The 13,058-nt window shown below is 42.2% G+C and overlaps 1 protein-coding gene and 1 long non-coding RNA gene across 7 annotated transcripts in view; one reads left to right on the top strand and one right to left on the bottom strand.

Moving 5' to 3' along the window:
- GPR89A (G protein-coupled receptor 89A) overlaps nucleotides 1-161 on the bottom strand; it is a 56,136-nt gene extending 55,975 nt beyond the window's left edge. For all 5 annotated transcript variants that reach the window (XR_012415851.1, XR_012415850.1, XM_005542128.4 and 2 more), the window contains exon 1: nucleotides 3-161. Coding sequence is in view for 2 of the 5 variants with exons in the window: in XM_005542128.4 (XP_005542185.2) it covers nucleotides 3-44 (42 nt within the window). In the remaining 3 variants the exon portion in view is untranslated. The remainder of the gene's footprint in view (nucleotides 1-2) is intronic.
- Nucleotides 162-242: 81 nt separating this feature from the next.
- Nucleotides 243-9,913, top strand: LOC102121419 (uncharacterized). 2 transcript variants are annotated; one of them, XR_012415965.1, is made up of 4 exons: nucleotides 243-328; nucleotides 4,384-4,440; nucleotides 5,370-5,474; nucleotides 9,776-9,913. It is a non-coding gene; the product is annotated as an uncharacterized lncRNA (long non-coding RNA). The 2 variants fall into 2 exon arrangements; XR_273456.5 differs by having other exon boundaries at nucleotides 9,773-9,911.
- The last annotated feature ends 3,145 nt before the right edge of the window (nucleotides 9,914-13,058 follow it).

Here is a 13,058-nt window from a genome sequence, read left to right on the forward strand (position 1 = left end):
ACCTGGGAGGTAATCATGATGCTGGAGTCGATCAGGAAACTCATGGCGAAGTGTAAGGAGGGCTCCTGCCTCCACTTCCCACTCCCCGAGGCCACGGCACGCTGGGGTCACAGGCCCCCTTACACAGTCCGCCTTCTCCCAAGTGCCGCAGCCGGGACTGCGGCTCTCCAGCCCGACGCCATCAAGCTGCGCCCCAGCCAGCCAATCAGCGGCTACATCCGGAGCCCCGCCTCGGGCTCGGCGTGGGTGGGGCAAACGCTAGGCTCCAGCCGCGGAGGGCCCAGGAGCGGGGCTTATTAGGGGCGATACTATAAGCATGCAGTGCAAGGTAACTTTAACATTTCGGAGGCTGAAGGAGGTAGGGCCTGAGACCTAAGTGGCAATTCTGTTTTGTAAAGATCATAAGATAATAATGGTAATTATAGTAAGTCAGGCATTGTGTCCTAAATGTTATAACTTTTACTTGACTCGGCAAATATGATTGCACAAAGTGAGGGAAGACTGGAAAGTCAGACGAGACGTTAACCAAATACATTTCTGTGACAACAACGAAAAGCACACCGTCTGTAGCAATTTAGTGATAATATTGTACTGCATATGAGTCAGGCCACAGGTGGAGTACTGCACTCCGTGTACCACACTTTTAAGAGATTTTACAGGCCCGGCACAGTAGCTCATCCCAGCACTTGGGGGAGGCCGAGGCGGGCGGATCACCTGAGGTCGGAAGTTCGAGACTAACCTGACCAACATGGAGAAACCCCGTCTGTACTGAAAATACAAAATTAGCCGGGAGTGGTGGCGCATGCCTGTAATCCCAGCTACTAGGGAGGCTGAGGCCAGAGAATCGCTTGAGCCCGGGAGGCGGAGGTTGCGGTAAGCCGAGATCGCGCCATTGCACTCCAGCCTGGACAACAAGAGCGAAACTCCGTCTCAAAAAAAAAAAAAAAAAAAAAAAAAAAAAGGAAAAAAAAGAGATTATATAGAGACATATTGGAGCTCGCTCAAATGTGAGTCACCAGATAAGGGCTGGTGGAAGGAGGCGAAGAAAGATGACTCAGAACATGACATCTGTCTTCATGTGAAAGAATGGGTAGAACTGATGTGGCGCTGACAGTTATCTGTAGGGCAAAGGACTGGAAGTTAAATGAAGACAGATTTTAATTCAAAACAAGGATCAGTTCTTTAAGAGTCTGAAGAAGGGTTATTTTAGGAAGTAGCTCCTTCTGCCCCCTTCCCACCTGTTGCAGTGGATCAAATATACACTGAATCACTACCTCATTCATTCAACACTCATTTCATGAAGGCTTAATGCATTGCTGTGGGGCTTACTCTGCCGCCGCCCTGGGGCCTAGCTAGTCTTTGTAGTTCACATAGTCTCATAGTCCTGCAAACTGGCTCCAGCCCAGGAAATCACCCTGTGTAGCAGTGGCTGCAGTCAAGACCCAGGAAGACAATCCTGAGGGCACCTGACATCCAGCGTCTGAGTTCAGACTACTACAGTTTGAATAAGTGACTTGCAGATTCATTACACACAAGGGACCGTGTCTTCCTTTCATTGGATTGAACTCTGTCATGCCAAGCAGTCAAAACTACCTGTTAGATGTCCAATCCCTGATCCAGAATTTCAAGGAGCTGTGGAGGCAGCTCTATTATGGGAATGTCATAACCAGAGAACTTTGTGTCCTGGCTATATCTATTAGGGAAGTAGGTAGATTCCCACGTAACAGCGCCTAACTGACATTCAAGACTGTATGTACTGCAGAGTGCTGAGAGAGACGATCAAGGCAAGCAGTTTACCTTGGTGGCTTACTGGGGTGCACAGTGGAGATTGGAGTCTCAGTAACCAGGAATAGCAGAGAAAGGAGTACAATGCCTGCTGGCCTAAGGCCTATGCAAAGCTTTGGGTGACACCATTCAGAATTCTCCCTACTGTACCACTTGTGTCCAGGTAAAGGACAGGCCTAGGTGATTCAAGGGACTGCTTTACCCCCTGATTTTGATTGAGGAATGTCTTTAGAAACCTTCACAATGCATTTAGTATCCAATTGACTCTCCTCTCAAAGCAAGTCTCTACTGCTGATGGTGGACTCTGACACTAAAATGGCTTGTCCTCCCATCTCTACTGCTGGTAATATTCTCCCGATCCACTCTAGCTGCTGCCATCCTCTTAGAATAGTGAGATCTTTTGGTTCTGCCTCCATGGACAGTCAAACCATCTGGGCTCCGAGTCCCCAGTTTGTGCTATTTTTCCAAGGGAGCTTTTCAAAATATGTCATGTTCATAACTAGTAGCCATTGTTTGCCACTCATCCAGAGACTGACAGCCAGTCCCATAGATGTGCTATAAAGAGTCGATTGACAAGATGATCAGTCTGTGTCCTTTGGACAAGTGTTTGCTCACACCACTTTACTGTCCTTTTTCATAGCAACTGAAGTGTTCATACCTACTGTACTCTCACACTTTCCAGCACCATCCACATACTGACAGCTAACTATTTCACCCCCTTCCTCCAAATTAATGCAAAGGACTGGGCCCAGGAGTTGACACTAACACTAGATCCCTGGGAAACACCCTAGTACCTCTTCTCCAGGCACATACATAGCACCTGCCCATGCCTGTGGCTGGATGATCTCTGTTAGGAATTTTCTTTTGAAACTTTTAACTTACTGTGATATAGTTGTAGATTCAAATGCAATTGTAAGTCTGGGATCTTTTGAGACATATCACCAATTCCGTGGCATCCTACTCTAGCTGTGTCCCTTCATGGATAGACATCCTATCTTGTAGTTTTGCCCACTGTGCCAGGTTCACTGAGTCTCTGAACTCCCCTATGTGCCCCACTAAGTCACCAGTGTAAGCTGGACAGGAAACCCCAAGTATTCAGAGGAAAAGTGTTTATTTCCCAATGGTCCCATGGATAGTATCTATACCTGATACCTAGAAAATGTATAGGTGCAGTTTTCTCTTTTTTATTTTTATTTTTTGAGACAGAGTCTTGCTCTGTCGCCCAGGCTGGAGTGCAGTGGTGCAATCTCAGCTCACTGCAAGCTCCACCTCCTGGGTTCACGCCATTCTCCTACCTCGACCTCCCGAATAGCTAGGAGTACAGGCACCCGCCACCATGCCCGGCTAATTTTTTGTATTTTTCGTAGAGGCGGGGTTTCACTGTGTTAGCCAGGATGGTCTCAATCTCCTGACCTCGTGATCCATCCGTCTCGGCCTCCCAAAGTGCTGGGATTACAGGTGTGAGCCACCGCGCCCGGCCAGGTGCAGTTTTCTCAAAGTGTGGTTCTCTAACGACTTGGGGAGCTTATTTAAAATGTAGATTCATAAGCCCGAATGTAGACCAGTGGACTTGGGATTTCTGAAAGTGACTCCCAGGAGGAATCAGGAGTCAATTAATTAATAAGTAGAAATTAAATACATTTATCATGCACAAAATAATGTCTTGAAATATGTATACATTGTGGAATGGCGAAATCAAGGTAATTATCATATGTATTACTTCAGATATTTATTTTTGTGGTGAAAATACTTAAAATCTACTCTCTCAGAGATTTTCAAAAATGCAATACTTTGTTATTAACTATAGTCAACATATTGCACAAATTCTCTTGAACTTACTCCTCTTATCTAACTGAAGTTTTGTATCCTTTGACCAACATCTCCCCAACCCCACCCGACCTGCCGCTCCAGCTGGTAATCACCACTCTACTCTCTGCTTTTGTGAGTTCAATTTTTTTTTAAGAAGGAACCTGCATTTTTAACAGCTTCCCGGGAGATTCTTATGCACACTGACTGGGGACTGGCTGTGAGACTCTGCTCCCCATCTCAGAACTTTCCTAGAGTGAGTGAGCACCTTCACACTAGGAAAATGTCAGCTCCAATTTGCCTAGAGAAAGGGGACTGAGGGCCAGAGTGGTGCTAGCTTTGCTCTTTGCTTTTTTCCACTCCCGCCCCGCTTTCTCTAGATATGCTCACTGCATAGCCTCAGGAAGCCTAAAGATATTTTCCAACCATTTGTGCTTTGACTCAAGAATTCCCCTTCATCTTCCTTGAGTCTACTTTGAACCTCTTGCCTAGTTGGTTCTCACTTTTCCAGACCTTCTTGGAGGTGCATTCCAGTCCTTTCCTCTTATACAATCTCATTTTGGATATATCGACCTTGGTGCTGACCTGGTATGCACCGCCCTGTCCAGGGCCTTGATTGGTTCATATGAGTTAGAGGTAACTCTGTATCAAGTGCTTGGTTGTTCTTGAGGCCGTGTTCCTGAGGAATAAAGAAGATTAAATATTGTGTGCTTTTATGCAAGTCACTAAACTCTCTGTACTTCAGTTTCCTCATCTAAAAAATAGAGATAGTAATAGTATCTTATCTCGTAGGTTATTATGAAGATTAAGTAATATACATAAAGCCCTCAGGAAAAGCAGCACTTTATAGTAAGTATGCAATAATTTTTACCCATTATTATTATTATTATGAGTTTATATTCAGTTTTCCTTCATTGTTAATTAGTTTCAATATATATTTATACATGTATATTTAAAAGTTTTGATTGTTGATTATTCAAATTATACTGAAAAGACTGATGATTGTAGAGCTCCCAAATTTGGAAAGATTCAGAGGCATTATCTGAAATATATAACACCAACTTTTTCCATTTATTAAAACTAATTTTGGGATTCTCTTAGTATAATTATATGCAGAATGAATTTGATCCATATATTTTGTGAACAAAGGGGAAGAATATGTAGAGATTAAATTTAAAATTGAATATATTAGTTGAAGTTCAAAGTAAAGGATGTTCGTATTCTTATTGTATGAACTGTTCCAAACCTCTGGTCGCCTGCCATCTGTACTCAGTCAGGCAGAGCAGAAAGCTCTCTCTACTGTCCCACCAATTCTTGCTCCAGGACTAACCACTTCTTGGGATAACTACCAGCGGGGACATTCACTTATTTTAAAGAAGTCCCCACCTTTACCACTGGATTGAGATTTGCCACCATGACGTTAAGACAGTTGCAAAGGAGTACAACACTGGCATATTTCCAAAGTCTGGGATATTCATTCTTATTCTTGGTTAACGTGATGCATACCCACAACAATGCACATATACCTTTTGATTTTCCCAAAATTGGATCACAAGGAGTGCTATGGAATCCTTGTGATCCAATATTGAAAAAATGGATCCTGTTCGTGTACCCCCAAAATGCATATGTTGAAGCCCTAGTTCCCGATGTGATAGAATTTGGAGGAGGGGCCTTTGGGAGGTGATTAGGTTTAGACGAGGTCATGAGAGTGAAGCCCCATGATGGGATTTATGCCCTTCCAAGGAGATGAAGGAACCAGCACGCTCTCTTTCTAACAGGTGAGTATCTGGTGAGAAGGCAGCCGTCTGTGAACCAGAACGAGGGCCCTCACCAAGAAGTGACCAGGCTGGCACCCTGATCCTGGACTTCTGGCATCTGGAACGGTGAGAAGTAAATATTTGTTAAATATATACACCTACTCTGCACCCACAAAACTTAAGAATAAAAAATTTTAAAAACTTTGTTGTTTAAGCCACCTAATGTACGGTATCTTGTTATAGTCGCTTGAACTAAGATAATGAGCATACTATTTTGTTATATAGTTTTCATTATATTTCATTTTAGAAATATATTATGGGGCTGGGCACGGTGGCTCACACCTGTAGTCCCAGCACTTTGGGAGGCCGAGGTGGGTGGATCACTTTCGGTCAGGAGTTTGAGACCATCCTGGCCAACATGGTGAAACCCTGTCTCTACTAAAAATACAAAAATTAGTTGGGCATGGTGGCACATGCCTGTAATCCCACCTACTCAGGAAACTGAGGCAGGAGAATCGCTTGAACCTGGAAGGCGGAGGTTGCAGTGAATTGAGATTGTGCCACTGCACTCCAGCCTAGGTGACAGAGCAAGACTTCGTCTCAAAAAAAGAGAGAGAGAGAGAAATACATTGTAGTATTATAGACCAGACATGGTGGCTAAAACTTGTAATCCCAGCACTTTGGGAGGCCGAAGTGAGAGGATCACTTGAGCCCAAGAGTTTGAGACCAACCTGGGTAACATTTTGGGAGACCCTGTCTCTACCAAAAAAAAAAAATTAGCCAGGCAATGTGGTGCACACCTGTAATCCCAGCTACTCTGGAGGCTGAAGTGGGAGGATTGCTTGAGCTTAGGAGGTTGAGGTTGTAGTAATCTGTGATTGCACCAGTGCATTCCAGCCTGGGCAACAGAGTGAGACCCTGTCTCAAAAAAATGTGTATAGGCCGGGCGCGGTGGCTCACGCCTGTAATCCCAGCACTTTGGGAGGCCGAGGCAGGCAGATCACAAGGTCAGGAGATCGAGACCATCCTGGCTAACATGGTGAAACCCTGTCTCCACTAAAAATACAAAAAATTAGCCGGGTGTGGTGGTGGGCACCTGTAGTCCCAGCTACTCGGGAGGCTGAGGCAGGAGAATGGCGTGAACCCGGGAGGCAGCGGAGCTTGCAGTGAGCGGAGATCGTGCCACTGCACTCCAGCCTGGGCGACAGAGCGAGACTCTGTCTCAAAAAAAAAAAAAAAAAAAAAAAAAAAAAAAGTGTATAATGAATATTTTCTCGTGCCAAAGACTTTATAGCATTTTTATTGACTCAATAACATTCCATCATATGGTTATGTCATGAGTAACCTAACCAATCTACCTTTTGGATTTTTTTTTTGGTGGTGTTTACTATAATAAAATATGATGGTGAAGAATTTGGCCCACAAGAAACACTTATTCAAGCCTCCAATTTTCCCTGGGCAAGGGAAGGTCACTGTGTCTATGTCCCAGCAAATTCTGAGGACACACATCAAGCTCCTGCAAGCTTGGCTACTGTGGCAGCCGGAGGTGAACCTGTGAACTTCTGCAGACGAATAGACCGCTAATGACTAGTGAGAAAGAGGTCAGGCCTCCCTCCCAGCAAGTGCTTCCCAGAAAAGTCTCAGGGGTTTTCCTTGAGCCCCTTACTTGGAGGGGAGTGAGGGAAGGGGATGAGAAACACCACAGCTCTTTCTTCTAGTCTGACAACTCTCTTCAAAGACTGCTCCTATCGGTTAACCCTTAACTTCTCTTAAATAACCCAGAGGTGGATTGTGAGTTAGGAGTTGCAAGACCATTTGGGGGCTACTTCTTTTTTTAAGGAATTCTAGATTGTGCTTTGTACCACTTTTTAGAAAGTGTAGACATTGAGCATTTATTGTCCTTGGTTATGTAACCTTACTGAAACTCCAAGACATAGGAAATATTTTGTTTAACATTTCATTACATATCCATTAAATCAGACTTGTAAATTACATTGAGGTCCTCTTTATTTTTGCCTTCTATCAATTCATCAAGGACTGAAGTCTTATTGCTACTATTTTTCTGTCCATATCTCCATGTATTTCTGAGAGCTTCATGCAGTCCAGTGCCTTATTTTTGAGTGCAAAATGATTCATAGTATATCTTTGTTGCATATTATATTTTATATTAATAAAGATCAATATTTTGGTTTGGTTTAATGATTCTGCTCTTGTATTTTGTGTGTTTGGTCTTTATTTTTGCTTTTCTCCTGTTTTTTTTCTTCTTTTTGCTATATGGACTGTGTAGTCCTTGTTTCTTGTTTTGTTTCCTAGTAATCTGGAAGGCATGCATTTTGTTTTAAAATAACACATGCAACTTTATATTTTTCTTATTACTAACACAGAGAATAAAATAGTATCTTTGTAAGTTGAGAATACCAGGACACTTCTACTTTCTCACACTTCTCCTTCTTTGTTACTCCCTACACCCCACACAATACCCAAATTTATGTTGGTGTAATCTGGGATTTTAAACCTTACTTTAAAAATATATTTTTGTTAAGGATTATTTATGATATTTGTATTCTGTTTTGTAACTATACTTCAAATAGTTACATTTAATTCATTTTAATGACTATTTGCTTAAATGTCTTCAGTATTCATCATCAGCCTCTTTCATACTTTACCTTCTTGATTTCTTTCTTTTTTTTTCTGAGACAGCATTTCCCTTTGTTGTTTAGGCTGGAGTGCAATGGCATAATCACAGCTCACTGTAGTTCCTGGACTCAAGTGATCCTCCCACCTCAGCTTCTCAAGTAGCTGGGACTATAGGCGTGTGCCACCATGCCTGGCTAATTTTTAAATTTTTGTAGAGACACGGTCTCACAATGTGCCCAGGCTAGTCTCAAACTCCTGGGCTCAAGCGGTCTTCCCAACTCTGCCTCCCAAAATGTTGGGACTACAGGTATGAGCCTCTATGCCTGGTCTTGAATTCTTTTAAAAATATTTCTCTTGGGCCGGCATGGTGGCTGATGCCTGTAATCCCAGCACTTTGGGAGGCTGAGGCGGATGGATCACCTGAGGTCAGGAGTTCGAGACCAGCCTGGCCAACATGGTGAAACCTTGTCTCTACTAATAATCCAAAAATTAGCCAGGTGTGGTGGCGCACGCATCTAATCCCAGCTATTCGTGAGGCTGAGGCACAAGAATCGCTTGAACCCGGGAGGTGGTGGTTGAATGAGCCGAGGTTGTACCATTGCACTCCAGCCCGGGCAACAAGAGTGAAACTCCGTCTCAAAAAAACAAAAAACAAAACAAAGCTTGAGTGGGTTATGAAGTAAATTTTTCTTTAAAGAAGGGTTTGCAGGTATTTTGAGCTTTTGCATAATTGAGAGTGCCTTTCAATTGGCTTCACACATGAATGAAATTTGGCTTGTTGTGGAGTTTTCAGCTTAAGTTTTTCATCCTCAGTATTCTGTGGATAATCTCTTCTTTTCTGAGATTTAATGTGTTATGGAGAAGTATGGTGCCAGCCTGATGTTGTTTTTCCCCTAAATAACTTGGTAAACACTGTGTTCATCCACAGTTGGCACTGGAAGGACTAGCGCCACATTGAGAGGGTTGGCTGAAACTGAGAGCCGTGAGTTTTGGTTCCTTATGCTCACTCCAGCTTCTCTTTTCCTTTTGAGCTATTGCTCATCCCTATGACAAACAGCGGCCTCTGAGGGAGAGGAGGAATCTCTCTCTTTTACCTTCCAGATCATATAAACCCTTTTCTTAAATCTCTATCAAAGCTGAGTCTAAGGTGCATCATTTAATAATAAGACGAGGCCGGGCGCGGTGGCTCCTGCCTGTAACCCCAGCACTTTGGGAGGCTGAGGTGGGTGTCATGAGGTCAGGAGTCCCAGACCAGCCTGGCCAACATGGTGAAACCCTGTCTCTATTAAAAATACAAAAATTAGCCAGGTGTGGTGGCCTATGCCTGTAGTATCAGCTACTCTGGAGGCTAAGGCAGGAGAATTGCTCGAACTCGGGAGGTGGAGGTTGCAGTGAGCCGAGATTGTGCCACTAGACTCCAGCATGGGTGACAGAACAAGACTGTCTCAGTAATAATAATAAGGCTATGCTAAATTACAGTAATCATATCACATGGAATAATTATGGTGATAATAGCTAATATTTGTGGAGTACTTACTATATGCCAGGTATTGTTTTAAGATCTTGACTTGTATTAACTCATTAACTCCCCAACTTAGTTCCTAGATGCCTCCATATGGCAGATGCCATTTTCCCTTCTTTTTTTGGAAGCACTAGTGAGCATATTATGACTCTTTGGATCACAGCCTCAAGAGAATGAGGCTCAGAGAAAGGAATTCCCACTTGTTCCTGTTTAAGGTCCACCTTCCAAATTCTCTTTTCTCATCTTAGAATCTTTCTCTTTTCAGCAGTTGACATTTGAAATACCTACTATCTTCAAGGAAGCCTCACCTCCAATGAGAGAAGTATGACCCTACTCTGTGTTCACAAGCAGACAAGAATGTGAAAACAGCTGTTCAACAGTGGTACAAAAAACCATTGCAGGGGTTGTGTCATTACATTTCTAAATTATAGAATTATGTCTTTATACTTGCAAATTAAAATTTCTAGATATTTTTTCCCTGGTGCATGATAAGTCCCTTCCAATTTGCAATTTCAGGTCTTTTATCAGCTCAAGAAAATTTCCTCCTATTGTATCTTTAGGGCTTTATGGTTCACTTGTCCTGACTTTTCTTCAGGAGCATCGATATCTATGTGTTGCATTTTAATTGTCTTTCCTCCATATCTATTATTTCTTCTTTGATAATTTTCATCTCTTTGTCCTTTCTTTTGGCATTTGGGCAAATTTCTGATATTGGTTCTTCACAAAATTGATTTAGTTTTAGGTATTGCTAATTCTGCTCTTTATTCTTAAATTCTGCTGTGGCATTGTTTGCTAACTCTGCCTGCTCTTTTTACAGTTCAGTCTAGTACCTTATTATCTTGTGCTTCGTGTATTGTTTTATAGAGTCCATGTTTTCTTTAACCTTTTTTTTGAGAGTACAAAACAGATTTTAAATTAATTTTTATTTTTTTAAGTAAATATTTTTTGAAATTATGCCATTCTTTTACTTTTGGTGTTCATTGTTTTCTTCTCATGTTTCTAAAACCTTCCACAGACTCCAGGTTATTCTCTGTCTAGTTCTTATTTCCCCTATCTATTACTTATCTATAAAACTGAGAATCTCATCTGTCCCAGAATAGGAATAGGACCTGACTAGACACAGTAAAATTAGGTCAACAGAATTAATAAAAATGTAAAGAAGAATCCTCTTTGACTATTGGATAAGTGAATTTCTAAAAAAGATTTGAAGGAAGACAAGTAATCTATAATTCAAGAAAAATATAGAGGTGTCCTAGAATTTAGTGCCTCAGTCTGATACAATTATGAAAAAAACTGGAGAAAGTTGACCTTCAAATCTGAGAGATCTTAGAGAGATGAACAATTGTAATATCATAATGACATTCCCTGTCATAATGTTTGCCTTATAGATATTATTGAGTTTTTTAACTGTTAAGTTATATTCCATTGGCTCAGGTCACCTGTGTTTATCTAATCTCATCATTTTCTGTTGGTTACACCGATCTTACTCAATTTTGGAGGTACCTCATTGTTTCTTTCATCTACAGATCTAGCTAGTTTAAAGATGAAAACTGCAGCAGATGAGAAAGAAAAATACAGCTGGAAAACTTGGATGAGTTAGAAACACTAAACACTTTTCAGGAAAGCTGAGTGTCAGAGAAAAATAGATGCTGGAGGAAAAGAAAAAAAAACAGGTCACAAAAACTGACCTGGCCAAAGGGGCCATGACCACACATTATCCTCAGATGAGGGCTTCTAATTCTTTCTTCTGCTTGATCAATTCTACTGAGACCCACTAATGCATTTTCCAGCTCCAGGATTTGTTTGATTTTTTTCTATTACTTCAGTATCCTTGTTAAATTTCTGGTATATTTCTGAATTGTTTCTCTGTGTTTTCTTGAAGTTCATTGAGCTTTCTCAAAATAGCTATTCTGAATTCCCTGAGAGGTTACACATCTCCATCTCTCCAGGGTTGGTCACTGGGTGCCTTACTTGGTCCATTTGTTGAGGTCATATTGACTTCAATGTTATTGATACTGTCGATGTTTGTCAATATCCGGGCATTGAAGGATAAGGTATTTATTCCAGCCTTTGAAGTCAGGTCTTGTTTGTACCTGCCCTTCAGAGGACCTTCCAGGAATTCAAAGTAGGCTGATGAGTTCCCTAAGCCAGTGATCACTGCAGCCATGTTTGTACTACAGGGCACCCTAGGCCCAGGTACACTGCAATTCTTACAGATTCCTAGGTCCCCAGCCCTGTAGACTTGGGGGAGATCAGGGATTGTTCTCTGCATTCCCAGGTAAAGCCCCTAGCTTACTTCCCTTTCTTTACCCCAAGCAAAAAGAATCTGTCTTCAGGCTGCACTGCCTGGAGTGTGGGGCGCGGTGATACAGGCATTCCCATAGCTGCTGCAGCTGCTGTCGTCATACTGGCTCACACCTCAAGTCCAGGGTCTTCCAGATCTATGCAGCATCAGGGCTTGCCCAAGGACTGCAGTCACTACAGCCTGCCTGCCACTGAAATTTATTTGAAGCCCAAGAAATTTCCAGTGATAAAGCCGGCCAGAACATTGGTGGGTTCTTCCTGTGGGGGCAGCTGATTCCCTTGTGGCCCAGGGTGGGTCTAAATGCTTCTTTTGTGGGCACCAGCCTGGAATCAAGTGCTGTGGGGTTCTGTCCAGTGTCGTGTGTCACTATGGCAAGACTGGTACTAAGTTTCAATATAAAGCCCTACACTTTCCTCTTTGTCCCCAAGCCATTAGATTCTCTCTCGGAGATGCTTTCCTGTGGTTGGGGGAGAGGTGTCATAGGCAATGCAAGACTGTCCTTCCTCCCTTCTTCAATCATCTTTTCTTATTATCATGTTAAAAGCAGGTGCTGTGATCTCTCACCTGGTTAGCTCTTGTGAAAGTGTTTTCTTGCATAGACAGTTGTTCAATTTGATGTTCCTTCGGGGAGACCATTGCTGGAGAATTCTATACTACCATCTTACTCCACCTTCTACCTGTTTTTAGTTTTTACATGTTCTAGTAAATAATTGTGAAGTGATAGCTTTATTTAAATCTTGGGGATCAAAAGCATGTAGCTAAGAACGTTTCCCAAGGAATATTTTAAAATTTTTATATTGTTTATGGAATGACATGCTTTTTGATTCAAGGTTCTTAAATGTCGTTTTAGTTTTGATTCAATGTTATACAACACTGTTTTTTTAAACTGTGATCTGCAGCCCACATGTAATGGAATCACCTGGGGTGCTTATATATAAAAAAATGCAGATTCTAGGGCTCACACCAACTAAATCTCCTGGGATTGGAGACCAGCAGGTAGCTCCTATAATCTCCACAGCTGCTTCTAAGGCACACCAAGTTTAAGAAGCATTCTTTCATATTCTCAGACTGGGGATTCTGACAAAATGACAAAGAAGGAAAATCTTAATCTTTTAAAGTTAGAGTTCGGGCGTTAGACTGTGCACTTCTTCAACACAGTTTGTCTTTCCCATTTTCCCTTTCCAGTTCTTTATACTGTCAAGGGATTGGGGCAGAAATGGGAAACAAAGCAGCAAAAGAAAAACTA

This window comes from Macaca fascicularis, chromosome 1, assembly GCF_037993035.2.
Source record: "Macaca fascicularis isolate 582-1 chromosome 1, T2T-MFA8v1.1".
Taxonomy (NCBI): Eukaryota; Metazoa; Chordata; class Mammalia; order Primates; family Cercopithecidae; genus Macaca; species Macaca fascicularis.